Source organism: Notolepis coatsorum (assembly GCF_963971535.1).
Source record: "Notolepis coatsorum genome assembly, chromosome: 20".
Lineage (NCBI taxonomy): Eukaryota > Metazoa > Chordata > Actinopteri > Aulopiformes > Paralepididae > Notolepis > Notolepis coatsorum.
The window spans coordinates 63,214,313-63,233,111 of record NC_140184.1 but is presented as its reverse complement, the minus strand read 5'-3'; the positions used below and the strand labels follow the sequence as shown (position 1 = coordinate 63,233,111).

Below are 18,799 nucleotides of genomic sequence, written 5' to 3'. Positions count from 1 at the left end.
CTGTTCAATGGGGTTAATGCCGGTGTTTGTGTGCTAAAACTATATTAAATATAAAAAATATAGCTATGGATCTAATAAACACGTCGATTGTCAGGGAGTTTCTTCCGGTCAACATGCAAAAAACATGAATTTTTTTCATACATTTCCGTTTTATACCGTGGTGAATATGAGTATACCGGTAGTTTTAGAGTGATCCTGTCTAATCCCAATAAACTCCAGCAAACGGCGCTTCAATGCATTTCCTTAGAAATCGTGCCATTTGTCGCTTGATTTATGAATTGTTCTGAAATAAACGCTAGATTATCGGTATTATGTTTCATCATGCACGCACAGAAGCGGGGGAGGAAAAGTCGCCCTCCGTGCTTTGGTCGGCGCCAACGGCACGCACACACGCATTGTGATCGTTACGAAAGAAACATCGGATCAACCAGAGTCCTTACCTCACATCTGATGTACTGCAAAAAGAATAATCGAATTCCTGATATTCCAAATATTGATCGGTCGTCTTTCCAACGTTTATCAACCAAAACACCAGTGTCCCCAATCCGTGTGTTATAATGTTAGTCATGCCCGAGAAGGAAAACCCGGACCGGACTTCTTAGATCGATGCACAGCCCCAGCCAGAGGGATTCCATTGATGTGCAATACCGGCCGTTAGGCGGCGGTATTGGCCTTTTGCGAGCTCAGACCCATTCCCAATGATAACATCAGGCTGGATGGATGAAAAATGAATGGATATAGCGAATAAAAGAAATGACTATTAAAACCCGACTTTTTTCGTCATTGGCGCAGAATGAGTTAAGGTTCAAACTATGTTTTCATATGCACTGGATATCATGGACTCGACATACATATACATAGCGGCACGGTGGTGTAGTGGTTAAACACTGTCGCCTCACAGCAAGAAGGTCCAGGGTTCGATTCCCGCTTGGGGACCAGGTTTCCATGATGCCAGTTACCCAGGTGGGGTATCTCCCAGGCCTTACTGTGTGGAGTTTGCATGTTCTCCCTGTGCTCGCAAGAGTTTCCCCCCCGATAAGATAAACCCAATGGAAAAACATGCACAACAACAAGATCGCTAACGCTGTGGCGTCCTTGACGAAGACTGACAGGAGCACTTGGATTGGTCCCCTGGCGCGGCTCACGTTGTGCCTGTCTGCTCCCGGCTGCCCTTGGGGGGGAAGGACGACGGGATGGGTTAATCGCAGAGACGAATCGCATACATGCATCGCATGCATGCCGATTAATGACCTCTGAGCAGGTCCTAAATTATTATCTTTTTTGACAACATTCAAGTCTTTTTTTTTCTATTTGTATTTTGTGCCCTAAACTATCATCATCACAAACAATTGTCAGTCTATCTCTTCAACCTCCATCTCTTTCTCCGCCTCATCACACTCGTACTCTCCATCCTCCTCATCCATGTTATTTTTTGCGTTATCTGCCTCCTTATCAAGAGCTTCTTGCTCTTCTGACTCTATTCTCTGGGCCAGTACCTCAACAAGAGAAGGACTGAGGATGGATCCAACCGTCCAGACAGGTTCTTTCTACTTTTTCTCCTATTCTGTATTTTTCTCCCATCCCAATTCCCCCCTTCCCTTCCTGGTCGATGCGCGCATTTGCCCCTACTTGCCGGTCTAGGGAGCCCTGAAGTCTATCAGATGCTTCCTCCAATACATAGGAGACAGCCAGCAGCCTCTTTTCACCTGACAGCGCGGACTCTCATTGAAGTGTAACGTGTGGGAGGATCACACTACCTTCACCAATTCCTTCCCTTGCTGTGCAGGCGCCCTGACCGACCTGTAGGAGTCGCTGTTTACAACGACCAGGATACCACCCACCGGCTTCCCACCCTCTTAATACTGCCAATTGTGTCAGTATGACGACCGACCAAGCCGGAGGTACCGATACCAGTGTCTCTGCGGTGGTAGACGGACGCTTAATCCGCTGCGCTACCCGGCCGCGTGTATCCTTTCCGCAACGGAATTCGGTTTCCGGGTTCCTCTGATTGGCCGTGACCCCACGTGACCCGCCCCCCTATCCACCGCTCTGGCGCTGCCGCGGACTCGCTCGCTTCCTCAATTTATACGCATGGAAGTATTGACTGAATGAATGAGAACTTTATTTAACAGATTGCAGAATGGGTACAATACAGTACGGCTCAATACACACAATTGTTAAGGGGATGCAGACCAGAGAAAGACGTTTGTCTTGTTTACATCAGGGTCCCCCATTTTCAATTCATATAGAACGACTACGCCGTAACAAATCATTAAAAAAATATACCGTTAACTGGAATATGTTGTGCCTTTTTACATATGTTGGATTATGTAATTGGTTTGTCATTTAACAAATTTTAAAAATCCTTGATTTACCCGCTGGCTACAACAACACACAGTGATCGCTGAGCTCTGGCTCTGACTACATGCAGTCACTGAGTGTTGTTGTAGCCAGCGGGTAAATCACGATTTTTTTTTATTTGTTTGTCATGACAAACCAATTACATAATCCAACATATGTGTAAAGGCACAACATATTCCAGTTAACGGTATATTTTTTTAATTTTGTTACGGCGTAGTCGTTCTATATGAATTGAAAATGGGGGACCCTGATGTAAACAATGAGGAAGCGAGCTCTGCCGCACACGGCAGAGCGGTGGATAGGGGGGCGGGTCACGTGGGGGTCGCGGCCAATCGGAGGAACCCGGAAACCGAGTTGCGGAAAGGATACACGCTACCCGGCCGCCCCGTCCAGACAGGTTCTAACACCTCCTCATCCATTGTTTTTCCCAGTCCATACTTTGATCATAGGCTTTGGGCCTCTTGAATATTGGCTGTTCTGCTCTTTTGTAGCAGGCGACTCTGAAGTTGGCTCGTTGTACATGTGGGATGAGACAGACCTTGGGAGGAGGCAGGTGTTCAAGGTCTACTTTGGATCTGGATATGCCCATCAACCTCCCAAGAACTCATGCATTACCCCATCTCGCCTCATGCACTTGGGCTCTCCAGATGGCTTTTTTGCGAAGACAAACAATGATGATCCTCTACCAGCATGACCATATGACTATGTAGGACAAATTAGTCTTTTCAGATTCGTCTTCCAATTTTGGCCATGTTTACACAATCTACAATATTTAGGGCATAACGGCATGGAGACAAATCTTTATTACAATATTATTTCCAATATTAACCTAAATCGATCTTGTCCAATGCACTACATTTTAGTAAAAAGGGAAAATAGATATGTGATGTACGTTTATTTCCAGCTTTTTTTTGCTTTTTCTATCCTGAAATTTAACCAAGATGTATTTGAATCGCAAAAATAACAATTGTACTGAATTCCTTGGGTCAAACTTGTTTGGGAAAATGTTTTAATTTGTCTATGTTGTTAACTTCAAAAGTTATGCTGTTTTCTTCTTATTTTTCAGGTTTTGGTTCAGGATAGGTGTAATAAAGGATTAAAAATAAACCCCATGGGACATTATTCCAACCGGTTACCTGTCAGAATATTAAAATAGACACTTCAAGGATTAAGAAAAAACAGGTGGTGACTAAATGCACTAGCTCACGAGTCCTGAAAATCAGTCCAGGACTCTGGTACACTGGTATATACTATAGAATACCCAACCCAGGACAAAGCCAGGGAGGAGTACACATGGTACCATATACAGGTGCAGCTCAATAAATTTGAATATCGTGGTTATAAGTTATTTTATTTCAGTAATTTAATTCAAAAAGCAAAACTCTCATAGATTATAGATTCATTACACATGAAGTGAAATATTTCAATCCTTTTATTCGTTTTAATTTGGATGATTATGGCTTACAGCTCAATTCTGTATCTTAGAAAGTTTGAGAAAAAAAATTTATATAGAAATGTCGGCCTTCTGAAAAGTGTGTTCACTCAGTACTTGGTTGGGGCTCCTTTTGCACAAATTACTCCCATCAATACAGTGAAATATATTGACTTTTCCACGATATTAAAATGTATTGAGCTGCACCTGTATACTATAGAATACCAGACCCAGGAGAAAGCCAGGGAGGAGTACACAAGGCACCATAATACTATACTATAGAATACCATATCTACACGAGGTACTCGGTATATACTGTATACTATAGAACAGGGGTCAGGAACCTTTTTGACTGGGAGAGCCATAAATGCGACTTCTAGTGCTGCATGGTTTTGCTGATGGCCTTGTAATCTGGTTCATACGTGGTGAGGTTGAGCTTCATGCAGGCGTTGAGGCTTCCATCAGTTAAACGTGAGCGTAGGTTAGTCTTAATGTTCCTCATATGCGAGAATGACTGCCCACATGCATATGTAGAGCCAAACATGGTCAATACGGCAATACTCACGCTGCATTGTGTGGTATGTCACAGGAAGCTCATTCCAAGTTTTAAGTATCAGCTGGTCTTCAGGTTGAAGATTTTTTTATTTCTGTCCACTTGTGTTCCCTCGCCAGATCTGCTCGCTATATCTTCAGCTACAGATACTATTAGCTGTATCTTTAAAACTAATTTCTGTTTACTTTAAAATGACACAGTATTATTAAGAAATATCACCAGTATAAAAAAAAAAAAAAAAAATTATTTAAATTTTTTTTTACTCACATTTCTGGGAGCCATATGCTGTCACCAGAAGAGCCATAGGTTCCCGACCCATGCTATAGAATATATACAGGGTTCGGGCGGCTGGGTGGCGCACCGGACATTGCGCTCGTCACCAATGCAAGAGACACCGGGTTCGACTCCGGCTGTCGGCGTTGCCTCCGGCTTGGGCCAGTCGTCATACTAACTCAATTGGCACAGCGGGTAATTGGGATGGGAGAAAAATAGAAAAAGTGGATAAAAAAAAAATATATATATATTGTGGTGGACACTAGATGGAGGTGTCTCACTTCAGAATGGACACTGATTGAGTGACAGGAGGGAGTTGACTTAAGGGTGTGGCTGTACCTTGGTTCTGTTGGATTTGTTTGGCAGTAAAGTTCAGAGACTCGATACTTCCTCTGCTCGTCTCATTGATTCACTTCCACAGTGGTGACCCTAAACGTGTGAAATATGAGCAATAATGAGAATCTACCGGCTGTGGTTCCCGCAGTGTATGCAGCTACATCAAGTTGCCAGAGTTTTGGCAGCATGACCCGGCCCCGTGGTTTCAGCACATCGAGGCACAATTTCACCTCTGCGGAATAACGTCGGATGAGACGAAATATTATCATGTTGTCGCGGCATTGGATTCCTCCACTACACGCCGGGTGATGGGATTCCTGAGAGAACCACCAGCAGCCGGCAAATACAACGCGCTCAGAACAGCTGTTGCGGCTTTTCCAGCTGTCAGATGCAGAGCGCGCAGAGCGCCTATTGTCCCTCAACGGATTGGGGGACAGTAAATCAACAGAACTGATGGAGAACATGCTAGCACTGCTCGGTTCAGGTGACGCTACATTTATTTTTGTGCAGCTGTTCCTGCGTCAACTCCCGACTCCGGTGCGCACGGCTCTGGCCAGCTCGCCTCTTGTGCGCACCAAGGATTACCGGGGATTGGCAGAGGAGGCGGACAGAATTCTACTGGCCTCCCGTCAGTACTGTGTGGCTGTGTCTGATCGGGTGGTTGATCGCAGGGATCAGACACAGAGGGATGATAGTGGGCTTTGTTATTATCATCGCCGTTTTGGCAACAAAGCGAAGAGCTGTGTTCCACCATGCACCTTTGGTAACCAGGGAAACGCGAGAGCCGGCGCTCGTTAGCGGCTATGAGCGCTGGCGTCAATATCAACAAGCTGTTGTTTATCGAGGACACGTTGTCTGGAAGGCGTCTGTTGGTGGATTCGGGCACCCAGAGGAGCATCCTGCCTGCGTCGGCCACGGACGCCTTGGGAAACGGACATGGACCACCCCTGGACGCGGCTAATTGGACTTCCATCCGTACGTTTGGTACCAGGTACGTGACTGTGTTTACATGGACAGCAGTTTAACTGGGATTTTATTGCTTCAGTGTCGGTGCCTATACTGGGCGTGGATTTTTTTGTGTGCTCAGACTCTTAGTGGACGTTGCGAACCGTAGGCTGATTGGCTCTGTCTTTTGACACATACCCCTGCACACTGGGGGGGCTGGGGCCGCCTGCCCTGGCCAATATGCTCGCCACAGGCGATATGTACCAGCGCCTCCTCGCTGAGTTTCCTGCTCTGACTGTCTCCACTTTCTCTGCCTCTGTCGCCAAGCATGGGGTGGAACATTACATCCCAACGGTGGGCCCGCCAGTTTATGCATGGGCACGCCGCCTCGATGCTGCTAAACTGGCAATAGCCAGGGAGGAGTTTGCCACAATGGAACGGCTCGGCATTGTGCGCCGGTCCAACAGTCCTTGGGCCTCCCCACTACACATGGTCCCCAAGGCGGACGGGAAGTGGCGTCCGTGTGGTTATTTCCGTCGCCTAAATAACATCACCACTCATGACCGGTACCCAGTGCCACATATCCAGGATTTCTCTGCCCACCTGGCTGGGCGCCACCATTTTTTCTAAAATAGATTTGGTGCGTGGCTACCACCAGGTGCCGGTCCATCCGCTCGACGTGCCCAAGACTGCCATTATCACCCCGTTTGGACTGTTTGAATACCTGTGCATGCCATTCGGCCTTAAAGGGGCAGCGCAAACATTCCAGCGGCTGATGGACTCTGTGCTGCGAGGCCTGTCATTTTTGTTTTTATCTGGATGACATCCTGGTAGCCAGTGCATCGGTGGAGGAGCATCAGGGACATCTCCGTCAACTGTTCGAGCGGCTCAACGAGCATCGGCTGATCGTGAACCCGGCCAAATGTAAGTTTGGCCTGCCGGCCATGGATTTCCTGGGCCACCATGTCTCTTCCCAGGGGGCTGTTCCTCTACCCGCCAAGGTGGAGGCAATTGCTGCTTTCCCCCGCCCCCTCACCATCAAACCTCTCCAGGAGTTCCTGGGGATGGTTAATTTTTACAATAGGTTTATAGCCCATGCGGCTCACCTGATGAGACCTCTGTACGAGGCGCTGAAGGGGAAGAGAGCCAACGATGATGTGGGCTGGTCCCCGGAGCGGGTCCAGGCATTCGAGGGCTCTAAGGCTGCCCTTGCCAACGCCGCCATGCTGGCACACCCATCTCCTGCTGCTCCTATAGCCCTCACCACCGATGCCTCCGATTATGCAGTAGGTGCGGTGTGCAAGCAGTGGGTGGCTGGCGCCTGGCAGCCTCTGGCCTTTTTCAGTAGGAAGCTGCGCGACAACGAGAGGAAGTATAGTACATTCGACAGGGAGCTCCTGGCCCTCTTCCTCGCCATACGTCACTTCAGGTTCTTGCTGGAGAGCCGCGAGTTCAGTTTGTCGACCACAAGCCCCTAACGTTTGCCATGGCCAAGACCACGGAGCCATGGTCGGGGCGGCAGCAGCGCCAACTTTCCGCCATATCGGAGTTCACTACCGACATCCAGCATGTAGCCGGTAAAGACAACCAGGTGGCAGACTGCCTCTCCCGGGCGCGCGTCAGCCCTGTGCACCTGGGCATCGACTATGCTGCTGACCAGCTCACCGACTCAGACCTTCAGGCGTTCAGGATGGCTGTGACAGGACTTCGACTTGATGTGGTGTTTCACGACAGCGGCGCCACGCTCCTGACGTCTCCACTGGCCAGCCCCGCCCCATTGTTCCAACTGACTGGCGCCACCGGGTATTTGACACCATTCATGCCCTTTCACACCCTGGGGTAAGGGCGTCGGTCAAGCTGGTAGGGGCCAAGTTTGTCTGGCCGCGCCTTAGGAAGGACGTCAAAGTATGGGCGGCCTCCTGTGTGGCGTGCCAAGGTACATCGTCACACTAAGGCCCCCCTGGAGCCGTTTCTCATTCCAGAGAGGCGGTTTGACCATGTCCACATGGACCTGGTGGGCCCACTTCCCCCGTCTCAGGGTTTCACACACCACCTCACTATGGTGGACAGGACCACCAGGTGGCCCTGTCCACAACGGCTGCGGAGGTGGCTCGGGCGTTTATCTTCGGCTGGGTCACTCGGTTTGACACGCCATTGGACCCGACTTCGGACAGGGGATCCCAGTTCACTTCTGAGCTGTGGAGCACCGTGGCTGGGCGACTTGGGGTGAAACTCCATCGTACCACAGCATACAACCCAAAGGCCAACGGCATGTGTGAGCGTTTTCACAGATCCATGAAGGCCGCTCTCCGGCCCATGCTCACAGACGGCAACTGGGTCGACCGTCTTCCGTGGGTCATGTTGGGCCTGCGTACTGCCCCTAAAGAAGACCTGCAGGCCTCTTCAGCCGAATTGGTTTTTGGTCAACCGCTGAGGGTCCCAGGGGAGTTCCTTCCTGGTTCCTCTGCCCCTTGGTCCACTACAGCTCACCGATCTGCCTTCCAGGACACAGCGAGGGTGTTTGCCCCAGTTCCCACACATCACTGCCTTCCCCAGTCCTACATTCCTAAGGACCTGATGACTGCGAGGTATGTGTTCATCTGTTATGATGCCCACCGTTCTCCACTGCAGGCTCCCTATGACGGGCCCTTCCGTGTCCTCGAGCCGGACCCCAAGTACTTTGTGGTGGACATGGGGGGGAATAAGGAGCAGATCTCAGTCGATCGTCTTAAGCCTGCTCATGTGGAGCTGGCTCAGCCCCGGCGCCGGGGCCGGCCACCCAAGTCTTCCCCTGTCCCATGCCCTCCGGCCGTTGTTACCCCTACCTTTCCACCAACGAAGCCTTGGCGGGGACGGCCCCTGCCCTTACCACGTTCCCTATGACTGTTAAATACAGTCGTTATGGCCACGTGGTCAGACCTCCTAAAAGAGACTGAAGACACTGGGTGCACTGTTTTTGGGGGTTTATTGTGTTCAGTTCCGTTTATTTGGTGTTGCACTGAATGTCAATTCTGAATGTTCGGGGGGGCCTGTGTGGTGGACACTAGATGGAGGTGTCTCACTTCAGAATGGACACTGATTGAGTGACAGGAGGGAGTTGACTTAAGGGTGTGGCTGTACCTTGGTTCTGTTGGATTTGTTTGGAAGTAAAGTTCAGAGACTCGATACTCCGTCTGCTCGTCTCATTGATTCACTTCCACAATATATATATATATACAGGGTTCCAACTGTCATGGAATACCGGGAAAAGCCATGAACAATCTCCCTACTTCACTATGATTTTACTATGTAAACGGAACTTGTATTGCTCTTGCGTGAGAGCGTAAGTACAGTACCACTCACTCATTGAAAACAACAGGAGTTGGAGTTGTATTGAAATTAGAGTGGAACATCAACTGATGTCATATCAAAGCCTTGTCTTTTTATTTACAAAACACTCAGGGTTTCTGCTAGAAATTTCTTTTGGCTGGCCAACATGGCCTACAAGATTCGAATTCAATGGCCACATATAATACACATGCAGTCATAGATAAATGTATGAAAGGCTGCTGGTTACATTGGTCCTGATTGAGTGGATAGAAATTTGACAAGTTATTTCTAAATTAGAACCTAACCCTTTGCAGAAACTACAGCTTTGTTGATGGTAATGTATTTGTCCCTTCCAAAAGTGAATCCTCTCTGAACGTGTCTGTCAAAACGAACACAAATTTGGTGGAGATGGACACGGCGTCAACCCTGTCCAACAAACGAATACTCCTCCATTGAAAGTTAATTAAAAACTGACATAGAGACAGACACAGCAGATCAATGTAACGTTAGCTGCAGTCTAATAGGGGAAGTCATTAATTCATAAGTGAATTCTGTGTGGGTTGAAAATTCCAGATACGCCATATTTGGAGTTTGACACCTGTGCCTTAAACAATATTTGTATATGTCCATTGGTCCCCAAGTCTTCTAGCAGAGGTCTTGTATAAACCCTGCTATGAGATTCCGACCCAATCTGCACATATGTTCAGTGTTTTCAGTCTTGTTCTACACTTAATGCACACTCTGTAGTAGGAGTAAGAAGAAGAACACACATTTAACTGACAGTCTGGCTTGGAACATGGGCCACCTTTTTCTCAAACAAATTTTTCTGTCACTTCCTCTTAAGGATTCTGCTAGATGTGCAGACTCGCCTGGCTCAGAAAGATGAGAAGATTAAGGCCATGGAGGCAAGTCATGCCACCCTGACCAGCCAAATGCAAGACGAGATGCAAAAGCAGAGGCGGGAGAAAGGGGAGGTGCTGGGACAACTAGAGCAGCAGAGGGATCAGAACCTCGCTCAGGTTCAACGTGAAAAAGAAGACTTTCAGAGGCTGCTGGGAAAGACCAGAGAGGAAAAAGAGGAGATGATCAATCAACTCCAACAAGAGGGGGAGGAGAAATATAAACTACAGACTCTCCTGCAGGAAGAGAGGGGGGCGAGGGAGATGGAGATGAAAGACTCCCAACAACGAGGCATATCGGAGGTGCTCACGCTCCAGACCCGGCTCGAGAAGGTGGACGAGGAGAGGAGGGGGCTTCATTCTCAATTAGAACTCTTAGACCAAGACAAGCTCGCTCTTCAGGATCAGCTGGAGAAGACTGAGCAGGATAGATTAGACCTTCGGTCTCGGTTGGAGCGGGACGTTTCGAGTCTGCAGATGCAGGTAGAGCTGGTGGAGGAGGGGAAGCGGGGTCTCCAGGAGGAGCTGGAGAAGCGGCAACTGGACAAGCGGGTTCTCCGGGAGCGAGTGGAGGTACTGACTCAGGAGAAAGTCGCCCTACAGTGGGAGATGGAGGAGGAGAGACAGGAACTCGCAAGACAACTGGCTGAGACTCATGATAACGGGTGAGCGAGAACTTCAAGCTGACCTGAATGACATGCATTAAGGGAACATGGGTTGGGTCTTCTGCATGGTTAGGCTTGACTGCTTTCCTAAGGGATTCCAAATATGATTATAAAATAAATGCTGGGCTGTTAATATTAGGGATGCACCGAATGGGAAATTATTGGCCGAAACAAATACCGAAAATAGAAAACAGTTGGTCGAAAGCCGAAAGGCCGAAAATGATTCATAGAATAGAATTTTTTTTTACCAATGTTGTGGAACATTATGATTATGGAAAAATATATGATTATGGCAAAACTTAACTTAAATAATAAATAATCACTTATGGGTCCATAAAACATTTATTCAGCACTTCTGAATGCATACAGTACATTAATTCCATCTTTTCTCTGGCTGCGCAGCGGACATCTGTGCTCTACTGAGCGCACCTTTCTAGTCCCCAGCTGAATGTGCTCGCTTGACTCGGCACAGTAGACGCGCGACAGACAGCTGGGCTGTGTTAACATTACAATGTACAGTTGCGCGAAATAATGTTATGAATGCCCGAAATAACATAACGTCACAAAGTACAGGTCCAGCTCAGTATGATGTCATAATCAAACATTCTAGAACATTTGTGTATCTATTCAACAATTCTCTCACAGCCGAGTGTGGACGACAGCGGGGACGGGGGAGAGTAACTACATAACATAGGCAGAAACACAATCCCCCCCTCTCGCTCTGAATAATATGCATATTAGATCACTCAGTGATTAACCGCGGCATATAGTAAATAAGGATATAAAGCATGTTAAAGACGCATTTATTGGATGCGTTGCGCGCAGTTTACATAGAAACAGCGCGACTCCCGACAGCGCGACATCATCACAACAACACGCGAATAATATGCATATTAGATCACTCAGTGATTAACCGCGGCATATAGCAAATAAGGATATAAAGCATGTTAAAGACTCATTTATTGGACGCATTGCGCACAGTTTACATAGAAACAGCGCGACTCCCGACAGCGCGACATCATCACAACAACACGCAAGGTTGTTAGGTTGTTTCTGTTTCGGTGACATATTTTCGGTGAAAACTCTTTCGGCCAAAAGCCGAAAGGCCATTTTTTGCCATTTTCGGCCGAAAACTTTCGGTGCCGAAATTTCGGTGCATCCCTAGTTAATATTAACTTTCCCAGCGAAGCAACATGTATTATAGCTACACTATGCTTTTTAATTATGCTAACGCTGGGTAGCAGTAATATTGACTGATTGTCCCGAAGGAGTAGTCTGCCAACAAAGATATTGTAGCATCAAAGAACAGATTTATACACAAAATGGAGCCCTTGAATGTTATTGAAGACCCCTGTGACTGAGTACTTGATTACTTTCGTTAACTTCTCATTAATTTCTTTATTACTGCAGCGTTTTGCTTTGTATTTTTAAAATTCACGTTAATTGCGATTAATGTGAGCCTATCGTGTGAATACTATAAACGATCAGCCCCAATAAATGCACATCTTTCCGTTTTGTTCCCAGTTCTTCAAGTGCAGAGATGGAACACTGGAGAAAGCAGTATGATGAGCTTTTTGCCAAAGTGAAGCCCTTCCAGGTCAGTCACGTTCACTTCAGGACTGCATGAAAGTACCCCTAGAATAATCATTAATTAGGGAAGAATTCACTTGGAAACTAACTATCTCAAGAACACTCTCCCTGGTGAGCAACCATAATAATAATAATAATAATAATCTTCATTTATATAGCACCTTTCATACACTGAGTGCAACTCAAAGTGCTTAACAGAGACAAGTATTCTGTTAAGTCCAGAAGAAACTACACAATAAGTCAAGAAAAAACAATGGCTTCCTTCCGGTGAGTTCTCACCCCTCATATCTTCCCCTTGGTGTGTTCCTGCAGGAGCAGCTGAATGGGTTTGCAGCAGAACGAGATGTGCTCCTCAATGAGAATGGGGCGAACCAAGGGGAGCTGAACCGGTTGTCGGACGCCTACGCCCGTCTGCTGGGCCACCAGAACCATAAGCAGAAGATCAGACATGTAGTGAAGCTCAAAGATGAAAATATCACACTCAAACAGGTACTGAGAGAATTGAATGCTTATTCTTAAACAAAATTGAGTGTCAAGTTTGAAACTGACTTCCCAGATGACCTGCCTCTAGTTTCCTCTCCCTTTGAGCTTTAGGTATGCTGTGTAAGTCTTCTCTTTTAAACTGTGACATGTGTGCACAGGAGCTGTCTAAGCTGCGGAGCCAGGTGAGCAGGCAGACGAAGGAGCTGGAGCAGCTTAAGACGGAGCTGCCTGGCGCTCCCTGCCGCAAGTTTGATCACAGCAAAGCCTTCCAACATGACCGCAAAGAGAACCAGCAGCCTCGGGCAACCACTGCCCTCAAAGAGGGTGAGTACTACAGTAAATAGGCAGGGTATCTGCTGGGTATTAAATTCATAATTCTCAGTTTAAGGCCATAAAAGGTATTGAGTCTTACATTTTATTTGCACAGGTATTGAATATTTTGGGGGGCAGCCCAGCTGTCGGGAGATGAAATTATATTAAATGTTTTTGTATTAACACTTTGATCGCCATGGGTTAAATTCATAATTTACCATCCCTCGCCGGCTCTATTTGTCTATGGAGAAGTTCCCCTTCTTTGCAGGGCTATAACTTTTTAAATTCTATTGCTACATTGCCATTATTATGGCCCATTCAATGTCCTATATGTATTGTTCAGGGTGTAGCAACGTTAAACTTTTTCATTCACATATTCATACTAAAATATGGTCTAAAGTATAAGTATGTTTTTATCGTTTTCTGCAGCTTTCTTCAGAACGTGATTTATAGCCCTAAATGCATTATATTGATGATGAAATACAGTTTGGTAGCGTTCGGCGCGAGATGAAAAATTTCAACTGGACGTACTTCTAGAATGATCTACGTATGATCTGATGATGACCGGATGGGCGGGGGATCGTTTATAATTCCGTGGGCAACGTTAGATGATTCATCCAGAGTGGGTCATATGTTCATAGCAGTTTATATTGAACACGTTAGAATTAGTGCTGTCAAACGATTAAAATATTTAACTCGATTAATCGCATGATTGTCCATAGTTAACTCGTGATTAATCGCAAATTAATCCTTTTTTCTTTTCTTTTTTACCTAAAAACAGATCTTTTTCAAGTTCCAAGTTTTAATACTCTTATCAACATGCGAGTCAACAAATGCTTGCTTTGTGCAGCCATTTAACACAAAAGGATGACCCTCATGCATTGCAAATTTGCATCAAATTCAAAACGGAGTGATGCACAAAATAACTTAAAAGAAAATAATAATTTAAAACAATGAATAAAGTGTGCATGAAATAATAGGGGAAAGAAAACGTTAGGAACTTGTTACATTCACACACACAAGGGCTGATTAATCACACACCCCCCTCTCTCCCTCACACACACACTCTCCCAGCTCTTTTTCTCTTTTGCCCCTTCCTCATCTCTCTCACCCCCCTCTCTCTCTATATCTCACACACATACACACACACACACACACACACACACACACACTTCAGAAACAAACATAGTATCAATGAGCGCATCAATAATACACCTGAGTGAAGTCTAGTAAAAAAAAAAAAAAAAAAAAATTTTTTTTTAGTTAATCTTGAGTTAAAAAAATTAGTGGCATTAATAGAATCGGGAGTTAACGCGATATTAACGCGATATATTTGACAGCCTTAGTTAGAATATAACGCTGAATCTTACCGTATGTTCCTCGCGCCGTTGGACGATCAGCGTGGAGTAGACCGTTTTCGATTATGGGATGTAGAAATGCCCGATCCATTTCCAGGTTGTATAATAGTATATACGTCCAAATAACGTTGTTTATTGAGTTAGGGCGAGCGATCTATCCAGTGTTTCAAGATGGAGTCGCGGGAGCTATAGAGTGGCCGGACCACATTTGCATGAGTACTACTGGTTCAAAGGTTAATATCCGGTTGCCGATCGGCCACCAGATGGCGCTCTTGAACCGCTAGAGAGTTGAGAGGAGATCACACTTGTGTCTCAGGGCCCCGGAAAGGAAATATGATTTCGATGACAGATTTTTGAAATATTGACATCAAAGACGAGTTAAGGCGTCCTCGGCGGAATGAGCATGGCGGGGAATGACGTTTTCGGCGGTTAAAGTGTTTTTTGCGGGGCTGGCGAGAGCTTGTACGGAACTCAAGAATTTAAATGGGTGCCCAAGTGCAGCCGCCAGTTCAGTGTCGCTATGTGGTTGTTTTGTTTTGTTTTGCTAGTATGGTTGTGAAATTTATTTGATTTAGCTCTAAGTGGTATTAACCTCTTAAGCCTGATGGTTCCGGGCCGAGATTTATTTCACGTTACAAATGGATCAATACAGTCCGTATTGATCCGTTTCTTTTTCTAATGTAGCATTGCATCGGAAACCAGATGATTTAGACGCGAGGACATGACGCCGTCATGAAATCGTTGTATTCCTAAGAAAGAAGACTCGGGGCTTTCGATGGATGTCGAGATTTCATAAAACTACAATATCCAGCTCACACCAACCGCAGACATAGGAAGCCTAACTATTTTTCTTTTACAAATATTGACGATACAGTACTATGTGATACAGAAGTACTGTAAGAACACCTTGCACAGGGGAACTAACTACAGAAAAGATGCCATTTCACAGAACCTTTTATTTGTTGGGATAACTGTATGGCAGCCTAATTAGTTTGCCTTTGTGTTTTCAGGAAACCGATGTTGATGGTGTTATCTCACCGAATGGAAGCTGATTGATTGAAAATGTTATTAACAGATTGCAGAATGGGTACAACACAGTACGGCTCAATACACACAATTGTTAAGGGGATGCAGACCAGAGACTTTCGTCTTGTTTACATCAGGGTCCCCCATTTTCAATTCATAATGACATTTATGACATGCACAACATACAGATATATATCATGACATACAGATATACAGTACTGTTACATTTATGATGTACAAGATTGACTAATTTGGGTTTTTATTGGTTAGAGCAGGGGTTCTCAAACTTTTTCATACCGTGACCCCATTTTATTTAGGAATTTCTTTGGGGACCCCACATCGTGTAATTTCAATGTGGAATTAAGGAATATCAAAATAAAAGCACACGTTGAACTTGATCATGCATATTTATTAGAAAATGTAATTACAGCACTATATCAATACACAGTTATAAAACGAGGCATATTTAGCCAGGGTATGTTGCCAGAACATGTGCCTAACTGTGACCCCAATTTGGGTCGCGACCCATAGTTTGAGAACCACTGGGTTAGAGCAAGTGGTTCCCTAACTTTTTCCAAAAATAGTATATAAATATTTTTCCAAAAATAGTATATAAATATAGTAGGGCTGTCAGTTTATCACGTTAATTAGATTAATTAATTACACAGCAAAAATATCACGTTATGAAAATTAACTCAAATAATTTTTTAAATTATTTTTAGTCATTCATTCATTCCATAAGAACGTAGAATACACATGTACAGATTTTTTTTTTTAATATGGTTCATTTGCATGTTCTTGGTATCTGATTCTAGGCACATCTATGGATCTCAGGGAATGTATTCCCAGTGTCAGAAATACTGTCTGTTACTAGGCTTGAGTAAATTGTAATGAACCAAATGAGAATATCAATTCATTTTTTATCTTTGACTGAATAACACCATGCTATAATTGACCAGACCTGAAAATTCTAAGCAAATGAATAAATGGAAGATGATTAAACGGAAGGTTTTGTAGATACAGTACTGAATTCTGCCATCCAATGCCATTTGAATTTATGATTATAGAATATCGGGCCTAAAATGGTTATGCGATTAAAATGCTATTAATTAGATTAATTACTTTTTTTAATAGCCTGACAGCATTAAAATATAGTCATACTGTTCAGAATATTTCCCCCCATAGCACTCCTACTTCAGAGAACAAAACCGCAACAGGCCGTTAACAACACACCATACTTAGCTTGCAGTGCATTTAAAACTGATAAATTAGTCGTAACATATTCAGAATAACATTCCATTGAAGTAATACATGCAACTCCTGGTCCAATGAGCCAATAAGAATTTCAATGGAAAATCATTTATACAGTAGATCAAATATTAAGAATATCCCAAATGAAATGGTTAAAAACACAGGCATCAGGCAACGGATACATTTTGATATGCCATTTTAGAATATGAACAGTATACTGTGTGTTTAGTCAACTTATTAACTCATTTTGACATGTGATTAAATCTGGGTTTGGAAACCTCTGATGGAGCTATACTGTAATTGTTGTTTTTCTGTTACATTTTTATTGATCTTTTTTTTCTTATACAATGTTTTTATTTTAATGTTTCAGTTCTTGGTTATGTTCTTTTTACAAATGTTCCATTTTGCAATTCAACAAACGATTCAAGACATGCATCTGAAATAAAATACAATATATACAACACTCTAGCCTCTAGTAATTCCCAAGGCTGTCCCCTCCCATATGTTCCTGATCTGTTATTTTGAAATGTTTGTTATTTTGAAATGTTTGTAAATACTTTTTTTTTTCTTATTTGTAAATAAATGCAGAAGGGAATTCTCTTAAAACAGTTTTTGCTTGATTCTTATGTCCAATCACATGGTGTGTTTTGTAATGGGAAATATTAAAGGACAAAACGATGAGCCGTTTACATTTATCATTCTGAGTCATTATTAATATGTTTATTTCACTGTGGCCACAATGAAAGTTCAGTTTACAGTCAGAGACAACATGTTCACACAGTAGCATCTGGCCATAAAATGACCAAGAGCTCAAGTCGGACGTAATTAAATACACAGTTGTCAGACGTAACATAATATATCGGGTAAACAAAAATGGTTCTCAGTCACTGGAAGCAACAACAACCTTGCTATGGCTGGGGAGATGTTAGTACATTGGAGTCTTCTTAAAGAGACACACATTAACCAGTCAAGCTGTATAAAATGATATCTCAACACAGATCTATAATGACATGATAATATATTCCACGTCAGTTTGCATTTTCCAAGTCATTACTGAGGGTGCAATTTGGCACTTCTATCTTTATCAAGGTCCATTATGACTATTGGGAGATTATTTGAAGGAATTTTTCTGATATTTTTTAGGCTGACTTAAAGCTACTTTAATTTTTACATCACTATCTGCAAAAGTATCTAAGATTGTAGTACCCCTGAAAGAATAAATTAAGACGGTGAGTTGGCTGGTCTTCAGTGGCTTTACTTTATTCTCTGGTGTAACTACCAACTCATCTAGCTTAGAACAATTCTCGAAGTCAACTTCCTGTCTGTTGTTGCTAGGCAACTGCGGTGTGGGGGAAACATGCACCCCGGGTACATTGTGTACGGTTCATGTAGTGCAGAAACGGATCGTAAAAGCGGCAAATTAAACGCAATCGAGGGTAATTTTCTTCAGTGCATCACAATGCCAAAGAGCTGCTGTGTTACGCTTTGTACTAGTAATATAATATAATAATAATAATAATAATAAAAAATCCAAATCGAAAGTTTTATATAATACCAGTTGAGGCATCACGGATAGCTGGCCGCTATCAAGAGGGCACATGTGGACTCAGATGCGACAGTCGATCAAAGCAGACTCTGGCCCCCAAGTCAAATCATACGTACCGTAATTCCTCTAATAGTAACCCCGGCTTGTATTTGTTTCAACTGTAGCGGCTTGTATTAGGAGGAGGCCTGTATAAGAGGGAGGCCTATATTTCAAATTTTCAAACGGATCATAATGAATAAATCAACATTTTGTGTCAGTTTGAACCCAGTAAAATGTACTGGGTTCATTTATTGAAACCAAGTACTGTATGAAATAGTAAACAGTGCAATTACAGGTGGTCACTGGTCATTTCAACGTTTTCAAAGTGAAATCAAGTAACTAGCTCAGTATGCAGCTCAGTATATTAGTAACCCGGCTTGTATTAGGAGGCCGGCTTATAATTGCTTAGCTCAAGAGCGCA

The 18,799-nt window shown here is 44.3% G+C and overlaps 1 protein-coding gene across 2 annotated transcripts in view; it reads left to right on the top strand.

The window, feature by feature from the left end:
• LOC311247337 (uncharacterized protein) overlaps positions 1-17,256 on the top strand; it is a 58,995-nt gene extending 41,739 nt beyond the window's left edge. The window contains exons 16-20 of one of the 2 annotated variants that reach the window (XM_084337703.1): positions 10,054-10,773; positions 12,298-12,370; positions 12,682-12,852; positions 13,005-13,170; positions 15,527-17,256. In XM_084337703.1, coding sequence (XP_084193829.1) covers positions 10,054-10,773; positions 12,298-12,370; positions 12,682-12,852; positions 13,005-13,170; positions 15,527-15,540 — 1,144 coding nt within the window. In that variant the 3' untranslated portion in view covers positions 15,541-17,256. Of the gene's footprint in view, positions 1-10,053; positions 10,774-12,297; positions 12,371-12,675; positions 12,853-13,004; positions 13,171-15,526 lie in introns of both variants that reach the window. The other variant, XM_084337702.1, reaches the window with a different exon arrangement.
• Positions 17,257-18,799: the final 1,543 nt, after the last annotated feature.